The sequence below is a fragment of the Balaenoptera physalus genome (genome assembly GCF_965194825.1).
Source record: "Balaenoptera physalus genome assembly, chromosome: 10".
NCBI classification, from domain to species: domain Eukaryota; kingdom Metazoa; phylum Chordata; class Mammalia; order Artiodactyla; family Balaenopteridae; genus Balaenoptera; species Balaenoptera physalus.
Window position 1 is genome coordinate 46,646,292 of NC_138889.1, and position 20,212 is coordinate 46,666,503.

At 35.7% G+C, this 20,212-nt stretch overlaps 2 protein-coding genes across 6 annotated transcripts in view; both read right to left on the reverse strand.

Annotated features, from left to right (window-relative positions):
- LOC309636750 (tripartite motif-containing protein 64C-like) overlaps positions 1–12,201 on the reverse strand; it is a 31,044-nt gene extending 18,843 nt beyond the window's left edge. The window contains exon 1 of the mRNA XM_082410196.1: positions 10,729–12,201. The gene's annotated coding sequence lies outside the window, so the exon portion shown is untranslated. The remainder of the gene's footprint in view (positions 1–10,728) is intronic.
- Positions 12,202–12,482: 281 nt separating this feature from the next.
- The window catches only part of FOLH1 (folate hydrolase 1), a 63,315-nt gene continuing 55,585 nt past the window's right edge, over positions 12,483–20,212 (reverse strand). For 2 of the 5 annotated variants that reach the window (XM_082410155.1, XM_082410152.1), the window contains 4 exons: positions 18,499–18,763; positions 18,148–18,229; positions 14,406–14,498; positions 12,483–13,077 (listed from right to left, as the gene is read on the reverse strand). In XM_082410155.1, coding sequence (XP_082266281.1) covers positions 12,888–13,077; positions 14,406–14,498; positions 18,148–18,229; positions 18,499–18,763 — 630 coding nt within the window. In that variant the 3' untranslated portion in view covers positions 12,483–12,887. Of the gene's footprint in view, positions 13,078–14,405; positions 14,499–15,734; positions 15,891–18,147; positions 18,230–18,498; positions 18,764–20,212 lie in introns of those variants that run through there. The other 3 variants (XM_082410154.1, XR_014250194.1, XM_082410153.1) reach the window with 3 other exon arrangements.

The following is a 20,212-nucleotide window of genomic DNA, read 5'->3' on the forward strand; positions in this document are numbered from 1 at the left end:
CTGCTGTTTTTGGATGCAATGTCCTATGAATATCAATTAAATCTATCTGGTGTATTGTGTCATTTAAAGCTTCTGTTTCCTTATTAATTTTCTGTTTGGATGATCTGTTCATTGGTGTAAGTGAGGTGTTAAAGTCCCCCACTATTACTGTGTTACTGTCAATTTCCTCTTTTATAGCTTAAAGCAGTTGCCTTACGTACTGAGGTGCTCCTCTGTTGGGTACATATATATTTATAATTGTTATATCTTCTTCTTGGATTGATCCCTTGATCATTATGTAGTGTCCTTCCTTGTCTCTTGCAACCTTCTTTATTTTAAAGTCTATTTTATCTGATATGAGTATAGCTACTCCAGCTTTCTTTTGATTTCCATTTGCATGGAATACCTTTTTCCATCCCCTCACTTTCAGTCTGTATGTGTCCCTAGGTCTGAAGTGCGTCTCTTGTAGACAGCATATATATGGGTCTTGTTTTTGTATCCATTCAGTGAGCCTGTGTCTTTTGGTTGGAGCATTTAATCCATTCACGTTTACGGTAATTATCGATATGTATGTTCCTATGACCATTTTCTTAATTGTTTTGGGTTTGTTTTTGTAGGTCCTTTTCTTCTCTTGTGTTTCCCACTTAGAGAAGCTCCTTTAGCATTTGTTTTAGAGCTGGTTTGGTGGTGCTGAATTCTCTTAGCTTTTGCTTGTCTGTAAAACTTTTGATTTCTCCATCGAATCTAAATGAGATCCTTGTTGGGTAGAGTAATCTTGGTTGTAGGTTCTTCCCTTTCATCACTTTAAGTATATCATGCCACTCCCTTCTGGCTTGCAGAGTTTCTGCTGAGAAATCAGCTGTTAACCTTATGGGAGTTCCCTTGTATGTTATTTGTCATTTTTCCCTTGCTGCTTTCAATAATTTTTCTATGTCTTTAATTTTTGCCAATTTGATTACTGTGTCTCGGCGTGTTTCTCCTTGGGTTTATCCTGTATGGGACTCTCTGTGCTTCCTGGACTTGGGTGGCTATTTCCTTTCCCATGTTAGGGAAGTTTTCTAGTATAATCTCTTCAAATATTTTCTCTGGTCCTTTCTCTCTCTCTTTTCCTTCTGGGACCCCTATAATGTGAATATTGTTGCGCTTAATGTTGTCCCAGAGGTCTCTTAGGCTGTCTTCATTTCCTTTCATTCTTTTTTCTTTAGTCTGTTTCACAGCAGTGAATTCCATCATTCTGTCTTCCAGGTCACTAATCCGTTCTTCTGCCTCAGTTATTCTGCTATTGATTCCTTCTAGTGTAGTTTTCATTTCAGTTATTGTATTGTTCATCTCTGTTTGTTTGTTCTTTAATTCTCCTAGGTCTTTGTTAAACATTTCTTGCATCTTCTCGATCTTTGCCTCCATTCTTTTTCCGCGGTCCTGGATCACCTTCACTATCATTTTTCTGAATTGTTTTTCTGGAATGTTGCCTATCTCCACTTCATTTAGTTGTTTTTCTGGGGTCTTATCTTGTTCCTTCATCTGGTACATAACCGTCTGCCTTTTCATCTTGTCTGTCTTTCTGTGAATGTGGTTTTTGTTCCACAGGCTGCAGGATTATAGTTTTTCCTGCTTCTGCTCCAGGCATTTGATAAGAGAGGCAAATACCTCTGAGAAACGGGCTGGAATCAGGCAAAGAAGAGTAGTGAAAATAAATTTCCAAAAATGGAACAATTCTATTCCAGGAGGGTGGAGAAAGGATTTTGATGAAGAATGCTGAGCTGAAGGATGCTGACTTATCTTAGAGGCTGATTAACCGCATCTTCCTCCTTACAGGAGTGAGTCAGCACAGCTGCACATGCCTCAGCCTCTGCTGCCAGAACTCCATGCACAGCCCATGTCTGGGCTGATGGACTGGCTCAACCGCTTCCGAAGTGAGTATCTCTCCATTGGTGTGTCCACCTTGCAAGGTCCTTCAATAATGGTTTCCACAGACAAACTTTCCCTCTTCATCTCTCACCTTGTACAGGAGAACAGCCTACAAACAGGCATGTACAGACATGTGTAGTCATAGAGTCACTAAAATCCTTACAAAATACATGCAGGCTGGTGCAGGGATAGATGTGATTCAGGCCTCATCAATTACTTATAAATTTGGTAAATAGTTTCTATAATGAATAAAAGGACATGCTCCAAAAATGGCTCCTTGAGCCCTAGAAATATCATCACATACAATGTCAGTTGTTCACTGAATTCTAGAAAATGGGTAATTAATCCAGGATATTCCAATTTCAGAGTCTAAGTGCAGTTACTTAAAGTTTGAAAACATTTTTGCTTGAAAGTTTCTTAGCAGTTGAATGTATAATGTGTTTTTCCATTGATATAATCAGAAAAAAATGCCTAAGCTTCAAAAATTAAATGCAGAAACCACAAGGAGCCACATAAAGCTCCATGATAAACCTAACCCTGGAGGGTGCCTTAGCAGAAAGTGGAAGACTAGACCTCAGGTTGGAACCACATATCAAAGGGAGAAAATTCCTATAAGTAAACTACTTTCAAGAAGTCATCCTTAGTTTTTGTTTCTGCAGTGACCATTTGCTAACTTAACTGGAATAGTATAATACTGGCAGAGCGATCACCAATTCTTTAGTCTAAGATGCACTGTGTTTCTGTTGATAGGGGTGGTGGAGGTGGAGTAAGGTACAGTGCCATGACCTTGGAGGTGACCAGTGCACATGTGCACAGGCTTTTAGATGTCATGGAAAGCATCCATAGCCCTGACCTCCCTTGAGCTACAATCTCTGAACTTGTAGGAAGTGTTTTCCATGGGAACTATTTATTTGTTTCTTCAGTATATATGCTGGCAACATTTGAATCCAATACTTTCCAGTGAGAGCTGCTCTTCTAATCTTAAAATATTTTTCCATTGAGACTTTAGGTGGACTTCCTTCTCTGGTAGAGAATTTGATTTTTAACATTGATTTTGACTGGCATATTCTCTCATCTCTCCACAGTAAAATTTTCATTCAATAATGAAGTAAGCAGTCAGCACATCAGGCTGTTTCATGATGCAAGAAGTTTGAAGTATGAGCATGACAGCTTCTATGTGTCTTTGGATGGTGGAACTTCCAAGTATTTTGCTGCATGGGGATCCCGGGGCTTCACCTCTGGCAAACAATACTGGGAGGTAGATGTGGACAGCTCTTGGGACTGGGCTGTAGGCGTCTGTAAGGATTCCTAGACAAGGAAGGATGACGGCATACTGAAGGAATCCAACAGGGACAGCTTTCTCCTTGTGTGTGTGAAGGAGGATCATCATTACTGTCTCTGGACCACCATCCCGACCACTCCTCTGTACATAGAGAAACCTCTGGGCAGGGTTGGCGTGTTCCTTGATTTTGACAGCGGGAGTATGGGTTTTGTGGATGTTGTCAAGCGCTCCCTCCTTTGGAGGTACGAGGATGGCCTGTTCACTTCCCCTGTCAGGCCTTTCATTTGCACTGGCCACACGTGAGGCGGGCTAAGTCAGGACCCTGACTGGATGCTCAGGACTCCTTCTCCGAGGCAACCCTTCTCAGGTGCAGCAAATCAAGGATACTTCATTGTCTTTAGGCTCTTTCTACTGTAATGGAACCTCCTTTATTGTTATTTAGTGTGAAGATAGTGCCAAATGCAACTTTTGTTGGTTTTGCTTCTTCTTGACAATAAATTCTCGTCCTGTAGCCATGTGTCTGGAGTATATGTTGTGGTTGTTCACCTCTTTTGTGAGCTTGCTGCATTCACCACAATATGACCGTGTGATTCCCACTTCCTGGTCCCCAGTACAGGACCCCAGGGCTGGCACAGCATGGACAGACCTGGTCACCAACCAGACCCAGGTCAGCCCCTTACCTTCTCCTCCTTCCTCATGATCTACTCTGTCTTATACATCTATTCACCCTCAGGGCGAAAACCAATTTTCAAGGAAATCTCCACTGATCTTGGAGACTGGGATAAGCATTTCATTAAAGAACCCAGAATTTGCAGGTCCTTTTCTTTCACAATAGAATAAGGAAAAAGAGATAAAGAAAGATAACACCTCTTAAAGGAAGCACTTTATGGCTTCTCTTTGGTCTATCCGATATACCACCATCACTACTACCGCGCCTTGGGGCCATTATTAAACAAAATAAGGGTTACTTGAACACAAGCAATTTGATTTTAGGAGGGGATCTGATAACCCAGGAAGTTACTAAGTGAATGAGTGTGGGATAAGCAGGACAAAGGGGTGATTCACGTTCCTGGAGGGATTTCATCACACTGCAAAGAATGGCTCACAATTAAACAATCTGAATTATTTATTTCTGGGATTTTCCATTTAATATTTTCTGAGCAAGGTTTTAACAACCGGGTAACTGAACTCAAGGAAAGCAAAACTGTGGATAAGGGTGGATTACTCTATAGTTTAAAAAAAAAATCTAGGGAAGGGAGTGAAAGAAGTGCTTGGACTTCTAGTAATTTCCATGTTTCCCTGTGGGTCACGTTACTCTGGAACACACAATTAACACCTAGGTCATCAAAAACAAATACGAAGGTATGAATTTTACATACCCAGAGGGCTTGCATAAATGTGATTTTCCTGTTATAAGAAAGGCTGAGAGAATTTGCCTGAATTTATCATTTGTCAATAAAGCAGGAATATGTGGGTTCATTTCTGGAAAGTAACAGGATTTATTAAGTAACCCATTAATACAATTGCCTTCTATTAATGTATCTGAGGAAAAATTAGATTGATAGATGAAAGAAAGGATGTGATAAACTAATGTGATAAATTAAAGGATTTGATAAATTAATATCCATCATGGACTAAAAGCCTAAAATGAATAAGTAAACAGACATTGACTTAACATATTAACAATAATTTAAACTCTATACAAATCAGCATTATTTTAGTAGTAGGAAACCCTGCTTTAAAGCTTTGAAGCATCAGCTTTAAAGTCACAATGAGAACAATAACATATCACCACTATTAACATTGTTCTAGACATATGGCACAACACAGTGTGAAATAAACTTCAGGTATAAAAAGTTAAATACTATCATTATTTCTGATATTATGATCGTTCACCTGAAACACACTTATAAACAGTAAAGTAAGTCACTAAGATTTCTAGAAACAAAATTAACACTCAAATATTAACGTTTGAGTGTAATTAATGTTAATGTTAAAAAAATTAACTTTTTTTGTATATAAAAGATACAACTGCTTAGTAAATGCAAATGTTCTTGAAAACAAAAAATGAAAAAAGCCAGGAACTTTAACGCAAAGAAAAGAAGAAAGAATAATGTGAGGGCATTAGTGTTAAACAGACTTTCCATTATTATTCATATGTCAGTGGGATAATTATATATGTATAATTTCCTGTTATAAGAAAGGCTGAGAGAATTTGCCTGAAATTATCATATTGTCAATATATATATATATATATATATATATATATATTACTAATATATATATATTAGTAGAAAAGAGTCAGGGTTTCTGCTAAGAATAAATGCAGACACTGCCTGGAAAACAAGTGGAGCACCTCATTCAAATGAAACAGATGAGTATTTTTGATTTTTATTTTTCTAAATCAGAAAGAAACACTTTATTGGCAGATCAAAGTTTAAATATACATATAGAAATACTGCAGCCCACAATCTATTCACTCTCAGTTGGAGAACGGCCTACTCCTAAACTGAGGAAGTAAGGAAAAGAGATAGCAAGACTTTGGCCATTTTCTTAAAGTCACCTAGCCCACCTCCCGTCAAATATTCCCCACTGCATATCCAGTACAGGGGTCCATGAGGAGAAATCCACAGAGAAGGACTAGATCATAGACAGATGATAACAACACTTTTCACTCCAGGATAAACAGTTTAACCCATTGTTTCTTTACCCAACAGCTCAATCATTTCATTGTTTTCTCGTTTTTTTTTTTTTTTAATTAATTAATTAATTTATGTATTTATTTTGGCTGTGTTGGGTCTTCGTTTCTGTACGAGGGCTTTCTCTAGTTGCGGCAAGCGGGGGCCACTCTTCATCGCGGTGCGCAGGCCTCTCACTGTCACGGTCTCTCTTGTTGCGGAGCACAGGCTCCAGACGCGCAGGCTCAGTAGTTGTGGCTCACGGGCCTAGTTGCTCCGCGGCATGTGGGATCTTCCCAGACCAGGGCTCGAACCCGTGTCCCCTGCATTGGCAGGCAGACTCTCAACCACTGCGCCACCAGGGAAGCCCCTCTCGTTTTGTTTTTGAAGAATCTTAATTGCATGGATTTCCAGGAGGAGGGATGGGTGGTATTGGAGGTGGAAGCAATACTAATTCGTATTTACAGTTATTCTGCCTGTAGTGTCCCCCTCCTCCCAAGTTTATGGACCTGATGCAGTGAATGCTGCCTCAAGTTCTCTTCTTCCCAACCTGTCCTACTTTATATGGAGAAGGAAGGAAGGAAGGAAGGAAGGAAGGAAGGAAGGAAGGAAGGAAGGAAGGAAGGAAAGAAGGAAGGAAGGAAGGAAAGGAGGGAGGGAAACTGGCAAGGAGGAGAGTCCCCTCCCTTTGGCATAGATTCCCTAGTTTTGCTTGAAATTCCTCGGTCCCACCCTTTAAGGGATGAAAACATATTCAGTTGGAATCTGAATCAGAGGAGAAAACAGACAACCCCTGACTGAGTGTGAGATTCTTTCCTGCCTCATCTTCCCACGGGAAAAAGCCTCCTGAAAAAAAATTTTTATTAAAATGTCTTGAGCCCCTGAGATGGCCAACACTGAGCCTGCCAAAATGCAGAAAATACCTACTCCTCTGCGGTGTGCTAACTCTGGAATAGCTGTCAGATGTGAATTCATCAAGGTTTATGGACTTAGCTTGATGAAAAAACTTAATATGAACATGAATCTAAAAATGGGCAGTTGAAAAAGATATCTTTTATTTGGCTAAGAAATAGTAATATCATAAATATCAGGCACTTTGGAAATAAAAAACAGATGGAGCAAATAATATTTCCAAGAGAACACAAATAATCTGTTATGCCTAGTATTGCCCAGGGAAGATCCTTTTGCACCAGGGAGATTAAAAGAGACTTTCAGTTTATTCATCTCCCATGACAGGACCTAGGGCAGGGGAGAGATGCTGAGAGAAGCCAGGGTACAAGCAGGTATACATCCATCTGGACTGCAACATGGATTTTGACATGACCAGGCTCCCATCAAATTCTGGCACCTTCCTATCCTGAGTGGTGCAGTTCAACTTGGCTACAGGCAAATAGGAGTGAACTTCTGGTTGATATCAGCGTGGTTGGTGGGAAGAGTTGGTCAGTCTGTTTACCAGAAGGTGAACAAGAAATTATAAAACTGCTGTCAGTACCACTTGGGCAACTAGAAATAGATGGAAACACTCACTTAGTAAAATAACGTGATCAGCCTCACCCAATCATCTGTTTTTCAACTTCTGGGAACAACTTGTGAGAAGATTTAAAACACACCCAGGGCCTAAAGCCTGCTATCAACCTGGCATTATCAATATGCTGGATAGCAAGAACCTGAATGCAGCAGCTACAAGCTTGTTAGGACTGGGTTTCAAGTGAGCATCTGAAAGTATTTTATAACACAGCTATCTCCACAACTTAGTGTATCATAGTGTTTTTCCTTCTATACCTAGGATGCAAGCGCTTCTAACCAGCATACTAGGAATCCAGTTTGAAATAATTCTGTTTAAAGTGTTTGTCTTTCGAAGGTACTCAAGAAACCCAAATTTATAGGCCTGGGAGGAAAAGAGCTTTTCTGACTTGGGGAAATCTTGGTAGTTCTCTTAAAGTTTTTAGTTTTCCCTAAGATTGAAAAGGAGCTTGCCACCTTTTAAATCTAGAAATAGTTTCATGTAGTAGGTAATGAGTAATGAAAGGTATTATGACTTCCTGAGAATGTTAAGTCCACTGCAGCAGCCTGGGTCACCAAATCCTATGTAAACTCAGGCTCACTGCTTGAAGGAGTGAAAAGCTGATATGGACCTTTTTAGACAGATCTTTATGCCCTGTTCCTACTACAATTTATCTCCTTTCACACAAATGTTGCCCTCCATCATATGGTAGAATTTTCATTTGAGCCACTTAGGTATGGGAAGGCTTGAGGTGATAAGGTTGATAACACAAATTCCTCTTTATGTGTGTGATCTATCCTTTATTCTCCGGAGCATAAACCATTTTCTAAGAGGCACAGCCACACACATACATTTAAAAATCAGCTTCTCAATTACACACACACACACACACACACACACACACACACACCCACTGCACACAGCTTCCTTGACTATTTATTTGAATGGTATTTACTTTAGAGTTCTATTTGGGGAGGATTGACATTTTTACCATATTTTGTTTTCCTATCCACAAATGTGGGCTTTCTCTCCATTCACTCATATTTCTTTAATTTCTTTTAATAGTAATTAATGGTTTATGTACATAAAATTTTACATCTTTCTTTAGACTTATTTCTAGGTATTTGATATTTTGCTAATATTTTAAATGCATTTTAAATTTCCTTTTCCCCTTTTTATTGTTTATAGAAATGTATTTATCTCTCTTATTAATTCCACTAATTATAGCTTTCAGGAAATTTTCTAACCACACTATCACATCATGTTAATAGTTCAAATTACTACAGCTTTATTTCTTCTTGACTCGTATAAGATTTATTTCTTTTTCTTGTTCAATTGCATTGAATATGACATCTATAATGGTGTTGAGTACAAGTGGTAATAGCAGACAATCTTGTTTCTTTCCTATTCTTAGGAGAAAACTTTCAAATTCTCCATAAATATGATACTATCTATACATTTTTTTAGATAATCTTTCTTAGATTGTAAAATTTTGCTCCTGTTTCTTTTTTAATAATTTTTAAAATTATGGATGAACATTGAGTTATACCAAATGCTTTTTTCCTGCATATGTATATATATATATTTTTTTTTTCCTGCTAATGAGGTGATTTGCATTTATTCTGCTTTCAGGTGTTAAAAGACTTTACCTTTCTAAAACAAACTCCACTAGGACATGGTATATTATGCCTTTATCTCTCACTAGGTTTGATTAGCTCATATCTTGTTTAGAATTGTTCCATCTATATTTATGTGAGAGTGTGTACCATAATTTTCATTTCTCATAATACCCTTGTCAGGCTTGGGTATCAAAATTATGACTTGGGAAGTATTATTTCTCTCTCTGATATATGGAAGAGTTTGTCTAAATTTGTGGTGTTTTGTTTTTTGTTTTCTTAAAATTTTGGAAAATTTCACCAAAAGATCAGTGGACAAAAATTTTTTTTAAATAATGGATTCAGTTCCATCAGTGTAAATAATGTCATTCAAATTTTCTATTTATCTTTCTGTCAGCTTTTGTAAGATGTGTTTTTCGAAGAATTTGTTCATATTATCTAAATTGTCAAGTGCCAAGACATAAAATTGTTCATAAAAACCTCTTATTACCTTATTAACAACTAAGGAATCTATACGTTTGCCTTTTTATTCTTGATTTAAACACCCCTCCTTTTTTGCTAGAGGATTATCAGTTTAATTGCTCTATTCAAAAAGCCAATTTTTTATGTTGTTGACTTTATCTATTGTCTGCTTTTTTTTTAATTTCAGAATTTTCTGCAATTATTATTATTATTTTAATCCTAGTTTATTTGGCATGGATTTGCTTTTCTTTATTTACCTCTTTGAGGTAGGCTTTTCTTCTTTTTAATTATATGCATTTAGTGCTACAAATTGCCTTCTAAGCATTGCATTAATTGCATCTCAAAAGTTTTGTTTGGATGCATCCTTAATATTATTCAATTAAAATATTCCATCATTGGTTTTTGTTTAATTTGTGCAGTTGCATAAGAAATACATAGTTGGAAGAAAATAGCTGTTGAGTGCCAAAAAGAATGGACTGTCCAGGCTGGGACTTGAATGTGTTCAGAATCTTTGCACATCTTCCCCCTACTTTCTTCTTTATCTCATGTAGCCTGACACTACAGGCTGAGATTCCAAAACTTTTATACAACCTGGTGTCTAGCAGGCTCTGGAAGGACATTAGAGGGTGAGAGAAAGGGAGAAGTCACTATATTTCTTCTCTTCCTCTCTGCCTAGGGCACCATGTCCTTCATGGTTCCAGCCTCCATCCCTGACTCTGGCTCTGAAAATAAGTAACATCACTACCATCCTCTCTCCACAGTCTAGTCTGGTGGTGGCTCCTGCTGTTGCTAACCTCTGAGTGGTTTCACTGTCTCTTATTTCTATTCTCGCCTCTCATTTCAGCAGTACAACCAATTCCTTGCATTACATTCCTTCTGTTTTAAATGCCCAAAATATTTTCGATTTTTTTTGTTTAGATTCTTACTGACCCATTTTCCCTTCATATTTCAAAGCCTCAAGACCACAAGTTATAATGTGAATCAACTCAAGGTAACAAATTGTCCCTTATAAAATGGAATAAATGCAGTAATCTCTTCTAAAATGGACTAAGGGTGCCCTATTTGTGTTTCTGAGAGGAGACCGTAATATTTTTGCTCTTTTTTTTTCCCAGAGTTTTTGATTTACACATAACTCTGAGCTGTCAATCAACAAGTTTAAATATTTATTTAAACTCGTTGAAATTTATTTAAAGGTACGTCTATAAACTAAAGGTGTTAAAGATATATAAAGTATTGCATTTCACTACCTGTGTTCTCAATTGATTCAACACAATCATCCAGTCTATATGAAACACTTACCTTTGCCTTTCAGGTATGGTGGGTGAACCAAAACAAGATAGCTGAGCCTTCTGCCCCAGAAAACTTACTGTATAGTTAGAAAGATAAGGCAAACACAAAACAATTTTTCAAAACGTGCTTAAATTAATCACAAGATTGAATAAAATACAACTGAAATGCTTAATGCAAAAAAGATTTAAAGAATACAATAATAATAAAATTTTTATAGAAATATAATCTGAACCGTATACGTATTTTTAAACTTCTTAGTGTCCACATCATAAAAGGTAATTAAAAACATTTGAAATGAACTTCAGTAATATACTTAAACAAATATATTCAAAAATTATCATTAAAAATATAAATAATATTGTAAATATTAATGAGCTATTTTACATTCTTTTTTCTATACTAAGTTTTTGATGTCCAGCATGCATTTTATACTGACAGCACAGCTCAATTCAAACTAGTCAATTTCAAGAGCTTGATATCTACATGTGGCTACCTTATTAGGCATTATGGAATTAGACAAACCACCTATTACATGGGAGACACGTTGTTTTCAAATCCTCAACTGACAGAACAATTTCAAGCAGTCTTAGGAAGAGAGGATGGATTGGAACCCACTATCTCCAAATTCCATAGCAATAGATGAGCATTATAAACGGTCTCATGATGATAATTTTAGAGGAAAAGTTGTCAAAATCAGCCAGGCTGTTTGCTTTGTAAGAGAGGACTAATTGGCGGCTGTACTTGGCATCCTAATGTCCACCAGTGAAGATCTTTATTTTCTGGATACTGTGAATTGTATTCTTTAGGCCTTTTGTAGAATTTCCAAAGACTAGACTTTTCTTAGGATATTGTACGTTAAAGAAGATTAGGTTATCTTAGGTGTAAACACAAGCTCAAATCATTTTGATTGGATTTACACAATGGCCTAATTTATTCTTAAGGAAACATCTACATGTTCCTGCAGTCCTCAATCCAAGGGACAGTGATTGCTCCATATATCTGTAATTCTTATCTTCTGTTTTTTAAAAAAATAATTATTTATTTATTTGGCTGCGCCGGGTCTTAGTTGAGGCGCACAGGACCTTCCTTGCGACATGCGGGCTCTTAGTTGCAGCACGTGGGATCTAGTTCCCCGACCAGGGGTCAAACCCGGGCCCCCTGCATTGGGAGTGCGGAGTCTTAGCCTCTGGACCACCAGGGAAGTCCCTGTAATTCTTTTTTTTTTTTTTTAAACATCTTTATTGAAGTATAATTGCCTTACAATGGTGTGTTAGCTTCTGCTTTATAACAAAGTGAATCAGTTATACATATACAATATGTTCCCATATCTCTTCCCTCTTGCATCTCCCTCCCTCCCACCCTCCCCATCCCACCCCTCTAGGTGGTCACAAAGCACCGAGCTGATCTCCCTGTGCTATGCGGCTGCTTCCCACTAGCTATCTATTTTACATTTGGTAGTGTATATATGTCCATGACACTCTCTCACCCTGTCACCCCTGTAATTCTTATATTCTTTAAACTTCTTTTTACCTTTTACTAGACAATACTTCATTGCTCCAATGCTATTGTAATTAATCATTCTTTACGTTAACTTTCTGTTTATGTTTCTGTGTGGTTTCTCTGTCTTGACTGAATGCTAAAGGATAAGTGTTATATCCATGCAAGGGAATGCTCTGTGTCAGTGGAATCTAATGACCTACAGCCAGAATAATACATGGATGAAATGTCAAAGGTGAGTGAAAAAATCAAGTCCTAGAAAAATATACATGGTACAATTTTATTTATAAAAATTCTAAAAATACACAACAAATAACAAACTGATGTTTTCTACATGTGCAGTGACAGGAGTAGTTTTGTAAGTGCTGAATTAGACATGATTCTCTGATAATGCCACATAAGTGTATTAAAATTTTACTCTCTCCTTAATTTCAACACATAGTCCAACTTCAGAATGACTTTCTATAATTACAGAATAAAAATCATCCATCTTTCTTATTCGATCTATATGGAGAAGAAAAAAGAATGCCAAGGTGGATATATGTATCTATCTGTATCTATATATGTATATATATGTACACAACTTTATTTTTCAGTTTATCAGTACATCCAACATGATTCTTTCTGAGTGATACATCATACTAATTCGATGTGTTCCCCAAAGAAACTTCTTAGGCTACTTCTCTCAGAGTTCCTGCTGCAGCCTGCACAGTGAAGGCTGCAATAGAAATGTGTCTCTTCACTTCTTCCCAGGCCTTGGAAGGATCCACCTTGCTTTCAATATCAAACAGAGCATCGAAGATCCCCGGGAATGACTCCCCCATATACTTGTTGTGGCTGCTTGGAGCATAGATGACATGTCTGTTGATAAAAATAGTTTGCTATCAGTTGCTCGAATTATATATACAAGGGAAAAAACAGGGACATTCTACAATTCATGGATTGTAGAATTCTAATTGCCACTTGTCAACTAAATTTACAAGTTCAATCTCCAAAGACTAGTCTATGAAATATGTGGCAATTAATTATATTTTGACTTTAGACAGATGACGTAAAGTGGCTCAGAGCAACAAAACTGATGACAACGATAGCAACAGCAGCTTGTCACCTACTAGGGATCACGCTTGGCATTAAATTATTTACCAATCATTTTTCTAATCCTTGAAAATAAACTCTACAGAGTTGAGATTATAATTTCAAAGAGGAGGAAATTGAGGTCTGGGAGATGAAGTGATCACTCTCAAGGCACACTGCAAGAAGTGATGACTTCAAAATACCACTCTATCCTCTGAAATGTAGCACAACTGTGATTATAGGGTTTCATTTGTGACCAGACAACCTATCATTGTGTTTTTCTCCTATTTAAAAAAGAAGTCATGTTATAATACCTAGCGTCAAGCATGAAGAATCATTAAAAACAGTTTTATAACATTCAACATGACCTAGGAAGAAGGTGATGTTTTACTGAAGGAGCTAAGCCAGCGCATGTAACAGCCCTGGAAGAGAAGGACAAGTTCCACAGTAAAGAGGTAAAGAAGGAAAGGAACATGATTATGCCACTAAGGGGAATCCATTCATCCTGTTTGGATGATGCCCTTACGCCCAATTCCAATTCTTTCATAGATAATCCCTAAACAGAAAGATGAGGTCATTTCTGGCTGGTCAATGATCTAATTCTTTCTGAATACTTAGTAAGATCAACCTGGGGACAGTTGGTGTTTATCAGAAATAATTATGATTGTCAAAAATTAGAAAAAAACTAAATGTCAACATTAAGAGATAGAGTAAATAAATATATATTTATTATGCCTTATGTATATGCATAAATACACATATATTCAAAATAAAATAAGAGAGGGGCTAAACTTATGTATTACCAAAGGACAAACATGATTTTATATCTGACAAGTAGAGTTGGGGAGATTTTTATTTTCTACTTCTGACTTCCTGGGTTTTCTAAATTTCCTGCAATGAACATATACTCTTTTATATACACAAACAAAAAAGATAATAAAATAAAGATCTGTAGTAATCATATTACATTATATAAATAAGTAATATATTTATCATTTACTACATATATTTTGGAATTTTTTATATGCTTGCAAGAAATCAACTATATTTTTCCCACAGAGCAAAAAATAAGAAAAAAATTATATTAAAATAAAGAGTCATATTTTTATCCTTACCTATAAAAAGGCCTGTCTGGTAATCCTAAAGGATCAATAAATGCTCGTTCCAAAAACATAAGTTGATCATTCATAATTCTTAATAATATTGGGCTAGAAAAGGAAAGGAATACAGTTATAGCTTCATGAAAATATGTGCACTACCCAGCAAACTAAAAGTTCAAAACAAAACTAAACACAGCTAATATATTTTAAATTCCTATAACATGCAAATTAAGAACAGTAGCATGCATAGTTACATTTTTTTAAATCCTACAAAATACTACTCTGCTGAGGCTTATAAAAGGACCGAAAAAGTTCAATGTGCCCATGGAAAAAAAATATAGTAATTTTTATTTATATTGAAAGAATTAATTGATAAACCTAGGTATTCAAATATAGGCAAGACTTTTTTCATCTTAAGTCTCATAAAAATCTGTTCATAGAAGTCATTTTAATAGTGAAATGGAATAGTCTATTAATGTTTAGTAGGATACCTGGGGAATTATACATATTTACCAAATGACAGCTAATAATATTTTCATTATTACTTTTTGTTCACTATCATGAACAAAAGGGGTGGTGCTTATTTCACCCTTTCAACAATATTTGAATGCCTGCTATGTATCAGACACTTTTGGCTTTCACAGAGCTCACATTCCAAAGTGTGTGGGACAGCGTTACTGTAATAAAAATGACTCAATACAACTGAAAATTTACCAGCAAGCCTGGAGTAGGGCAACAACGTTATTAAATTCAACCTATTAAGTCTGTCATAATTTAATTAACTAATGAGAAATAACCATTACCATAAGGAATCATAAATTACTTTATATAAAAATTTAATTATCTTAGTTTTGTTATTTTTTAGATTTAATAATAAAACAATGTGCCCATTACTATTCTGAAAGTTTACAAAATTTATTCTTTTTAATCTTCAGAGCAGTCCTCCAAGTTATGCAGGATAATAACCCTGTTCCACAGATGACATACTCAGATTCAGTAGCTAAATGACTTGCCCAGGTCCACAACTAGAAAGTTTTAGAGTGAATAGTAGCTCAGTACTATTCCTTCAACTGCACTATGTTGACAACACGAAGACAGACTAATTAAAGGCCCCACAGTTTGGATTTGAGCTATTTTCAACTTTCATTTATTTAGCATCAAGAACTCGGGTTTTACAATAGTATAAAGGTAAACTGGGCATACACTTTACCTGTGAGCAGTTCACATAAACTAACAAAGGCGGCAATTGAATGAACCATAATTTCAATAAGACGTTACAGGTTTCCGAACCAAATTCATAAAGCATTGCTACAAACACAAAAATTCATGTGGTTACGCACACACCCCATTTGGATGTTCCTTGTACAGAGCAGGGTTCAATCTGAAATATCCCTGGGAGGTAAATGCTCACAGCACCAGACGTACGTAAACAGGATCTATTTCCACCAGAAGCAGGCTGGCCTCCCTAGGGCTGGAGGAGGTAGGTCTTGAGGTTGAATACTATGTGAGCATAAAAGTACCAAGGAGTCAACACTATATCCTTTGATGGGTTAAGGGATTGATTTAAGAAAAGCAGGATTCAAGAAGTGTCTCTTCCTCACATTTCAAAGTTTTGGTTGAGAAACTCAACATCCACTTTAATTTACTTTAGCCAGCATTTACTCATATTATGTACAAAGCACAGCTCCAGGTGTTTCAGGATATGTAAACATAATATAGAGACACAAACTGTACCTTAACTATCATTTAGAGATGGTAAGACAAATACAGAAATACTCAAGGAAGTGAAAGCTCAGTGTCCTGGATTACCATACCATGCCAACAGCAATTCTCCACAAGGAAGAAACGTCATTTATTTAATGATAGAAAATCAGCTTAATAGACTATATGGTGTTTGGCATTTCTCTAAAATTTATTTATAATTGTTGAATTTTTTACTCACATAAAAAATTTGGAAAGAATTGTAAAGTATAAGAAAAAAAATCTTCCTATTCACCCAAGGGTAACACGATTATTATACTAATTGGTTTTCTGTAAGATTTTCTCTATATTCAATAAAATATTGTATATGTACAATTTTATGACCTTTTTGTTTGCTTAACATTCTATTACAAATATCTTATTATACTTCCTTTATAACCATCAGTATTAATCTTTACAAAATGTTTAAATGGGTGGACATCTGATTGTTTAGTAATTTCTGTCCTCATAGGTATTAAGGCTGTTTTGAATTATCTGGTATTATAATTTGTAACTTTCTCTGAGAAGCCATTTTATTCTCTCAAATTTGAGACTCTTCCCTAAAGAAAAAAATTCAAGAAATAGAAATACTATGGCAAAGTGTAAGAACCCTGTCATAGCCCTAGAAACTTTAACAATATGTATTTATGCTTTTTAATAGTTTAAAGCAATTCACAATGCTATCAGAAAAACATGAGAGCATCTGCTTCAGTGTACTGCCTGTAGCAATGTGCACAAACAAGTTTTAAATTGCTACTCATTTGGTATGAAAATAGTATGACATTATTTTCATTTGTATTTTTGAATTATTAGTAAATTTGAATTTTTTTTACCTGTTTCTGCACAGGTGGTATCTTCTTTTTGAATGATTTCTCTTGTCTAGTGCCAATATTTCCAACTTTGTTCTTTTGATTTTCTTATCAATTTTCAAAAAACATATTTTTATTATACCTATATTACCCCTCTGTCCATATTTTCTGGAAAAGAGTTTTTCCAGTCTTTTATCTTTGATTTGGAGTATCAGTTTCCATATTATTAACCATTTTAATATTCTCAAATCTGATTGCATTGTTATTTCTAAACTTGGAATCTCACTTCCAAGATATTTCAATTTTTACTAAAAATTTCTTCTAACCCTGTTGTTTATTTTTGCATAGAATATGAAGTGAGATTTTGAATTCACTTTTTTATCAATTCCTGAAAGAGCTTATACAATATTATTGTTGAATACCTTTCTTTCTCATTTGACTTTAATGTATCCTTCATTACAAATACATCCTTATATATCACTGGTCTATTTTTTGTTCTGTCTGCTCTTTGTCTTTCTATGTATTCTTGCATCAGTCTCCAAGGATTTGATATTTGTATCGTCACGATATTTTTAATATATAGTAGATATTCACTCTCAAAATTCTACCTTTAAAAAATTGTCCCTAACATTCTCTTTTTCTCCAGTCTTAAAATTTTGTTCATATTATGTTTTACTTTTGTGATTTTACAAGAATTAATCCCAAATGCTTAACATCTGAAAAAAAACTAATGGCTTTACCTTATTTCCTAGTCTGGATATAGAGAATTTTTCCAGGTGGAAGTGGAGATTAGGAACTCCTTGTGTGGGTAATGACATTAAGAAAAGGGAGGAAGAAGGTGTGTTTTGGGAATAGGAGAGCTTGGTTGAAGTATGATTTACAGATGTTGAAAGAACAGGAGATAAAACTGGAAAAAGATGGGGACACACAGTGGAGGACCTTCAATGTTAAGGTAGAAATTTTGTTAACTACCACTCAGTTGGTAGTAAAGAAGGTACCAGCATTTCTCAACAGCACATATGACACTCAGAATGTCAAAAATATCTCTTTGAGAGATATGGCAGCCTTGTATAGCCCTGTTAGAATGAAGAGAAAGAAAGCAGAAAAAAACTTTCCAAAGATACTTCAACAACAAAGATGTCAGCTAGTATTTCTTTTTCATTATATCTATTACATGCATAACTTATATCTATATATATACAACGTACTTGTTTTTGTCCAAGTCTTGGAGTCTCTCACTGAAGTTAGAAGCAATTTCTGTAAAATTCTTCACTGCAGAAAATAGTGATTCTGAAATAGAAATGAGGACATAATGGTATTGTTCTATAGTTCAAGCAAAGGGAACAATATAGAAGGTTGCTCTCTTTTGTATTTAACAGGGTATTTATATTTTGTATATTGCAAGACAGGCATCAATGAAATGGACGATACATTTATATGCATAAAATATTTGATCATATGGAATAGCAATAAATAATAAATGGGCCTAAGGTAGATCATTACATTTTAGAGATTAATAGAAACAGACTGTGAATTTTGAAAAAGGAAGGGTATCATACCAAATGACACATTGTATGTTTTCATTTCTTGTGGATGTTTCATTGAAATATTGTAGATTTTATCAGCATACTTTCTTAAAACGACAGCATAATCTCGACAGTCAAAAGGGAGCACTATGGAATTGGCTAGTTCGAAGACAATTCCTCCTCGAACCTGGGCCACAGCAAGGTGATACTTAAAAGCTGGATCATAAAACTTTTCCACTAATTCATATGTTTCATAGACACTGTGATACAGTGGATAGCTGCTGAATTTGTTTGTTGCCTACAAAAACAACCCAAAAAACAAAATATATCTCTCGTGAGATAACTTATACAAAATGCATAGTATCATAGATACTGTTAATATTAGTAAGACTGTTTCTGTCAGCAATGAATAAAGGAAAGTATTTAAGTACCTCAATAAGCCACTTACTAAAGGGTTAATATAATATTAAAACCTACCCCAGGTTTTCACCAGTTAAAAAGTATGTGTATATAACATAAACAATACTATGAAAATTACCTTGGATAAAACCTAACATTCTTGCCTTTAAGAAAACAGGAGATGTAACAGAAATGTTTCTGAAGTAAAGACAAGATAATGTTGCATTTGGGTGAAAATAATTTAAGAAGACAGAGAATCATTAGAAGCAAGGAAATAAGCATGATACAATATTATATAGGGCAATGTTGCAAATCGTTTAATGACTGAAATTCCATGAATAACTTTCTGACAAGCAGTGTGCTGACAAGTGAAGAGTGAACAGTGAGGGTTTCAGTAGTAGATCCAAAATCTCACTAAGTAAAGAAGTAATGCTCAGACGGGTATAGAAAAACAAGAACATACACAAAAGGCAAGAGAGAACAACTTTTCAAATTCCGAGTTGCTGATTTATGCCTTTTGCCCATCGTTTAGATGCTTATCTATTTCTTCTTTTTTTTTTTTTTTTTTTTTTACTGATATAACAGAACACTTTATATAGTGATGTGTTGAGCGTGGACTCTGGAATTAGCCTGCCAGAGTGTGAATCCAGGCTTCATGGCTTATTACCAAATAACTCTGGGAGGTTATTAACCCAAAAGTTATTAACCTTTCTTTGCTGTAGTTTTCTCATAAGTAAAATGTAGATAATATTAACATCTACCCTCATCACCAACCCCCATGGTAAGAGATTATAAAGATTTTCTGTCTGGGGAGAATAACTAGCCCAAGACAAAAGACCTATAGATTCTCAGCGTTAGTTGGCTCCCAATGAACCAACAAGAACACGCATTCTCAATCCCTCTCTTGTGAAGCTCCCCCTACAAAAAGCACCACCCCTGCCTACAGGGCTTCAATCAGCTTTTTATGGTCTCACTCCCAAATAAGATACATTGCCAAAGAGGGCCAGGCATTTGAAGAAAGGCTTTAACTTGAAAGATACAGACCAAGCACACAAACTAAAATAAAATCAACCCACAGTAAGGAGGTACTACGGGGAATGGAGGGAAACAATAAAAAAGAATGAATGAATGGCAGAGTTGAGAAAAATATCCCAGAATGTAGAAAAAGACACAGATAAGAACACAAAAGAACAGATAAAGACATTGGAAAATAATGCTACAGATGCTAAACAAATTAATAATGGTTTGAGAAAGAGGAAAGAGGGAATAATCAAAGAAAAAAACATTTCCTCCAACTACAATACATAGGTTTCCAGAACAAAGAGTCCACTTTGTTCCCAGCTCAGCG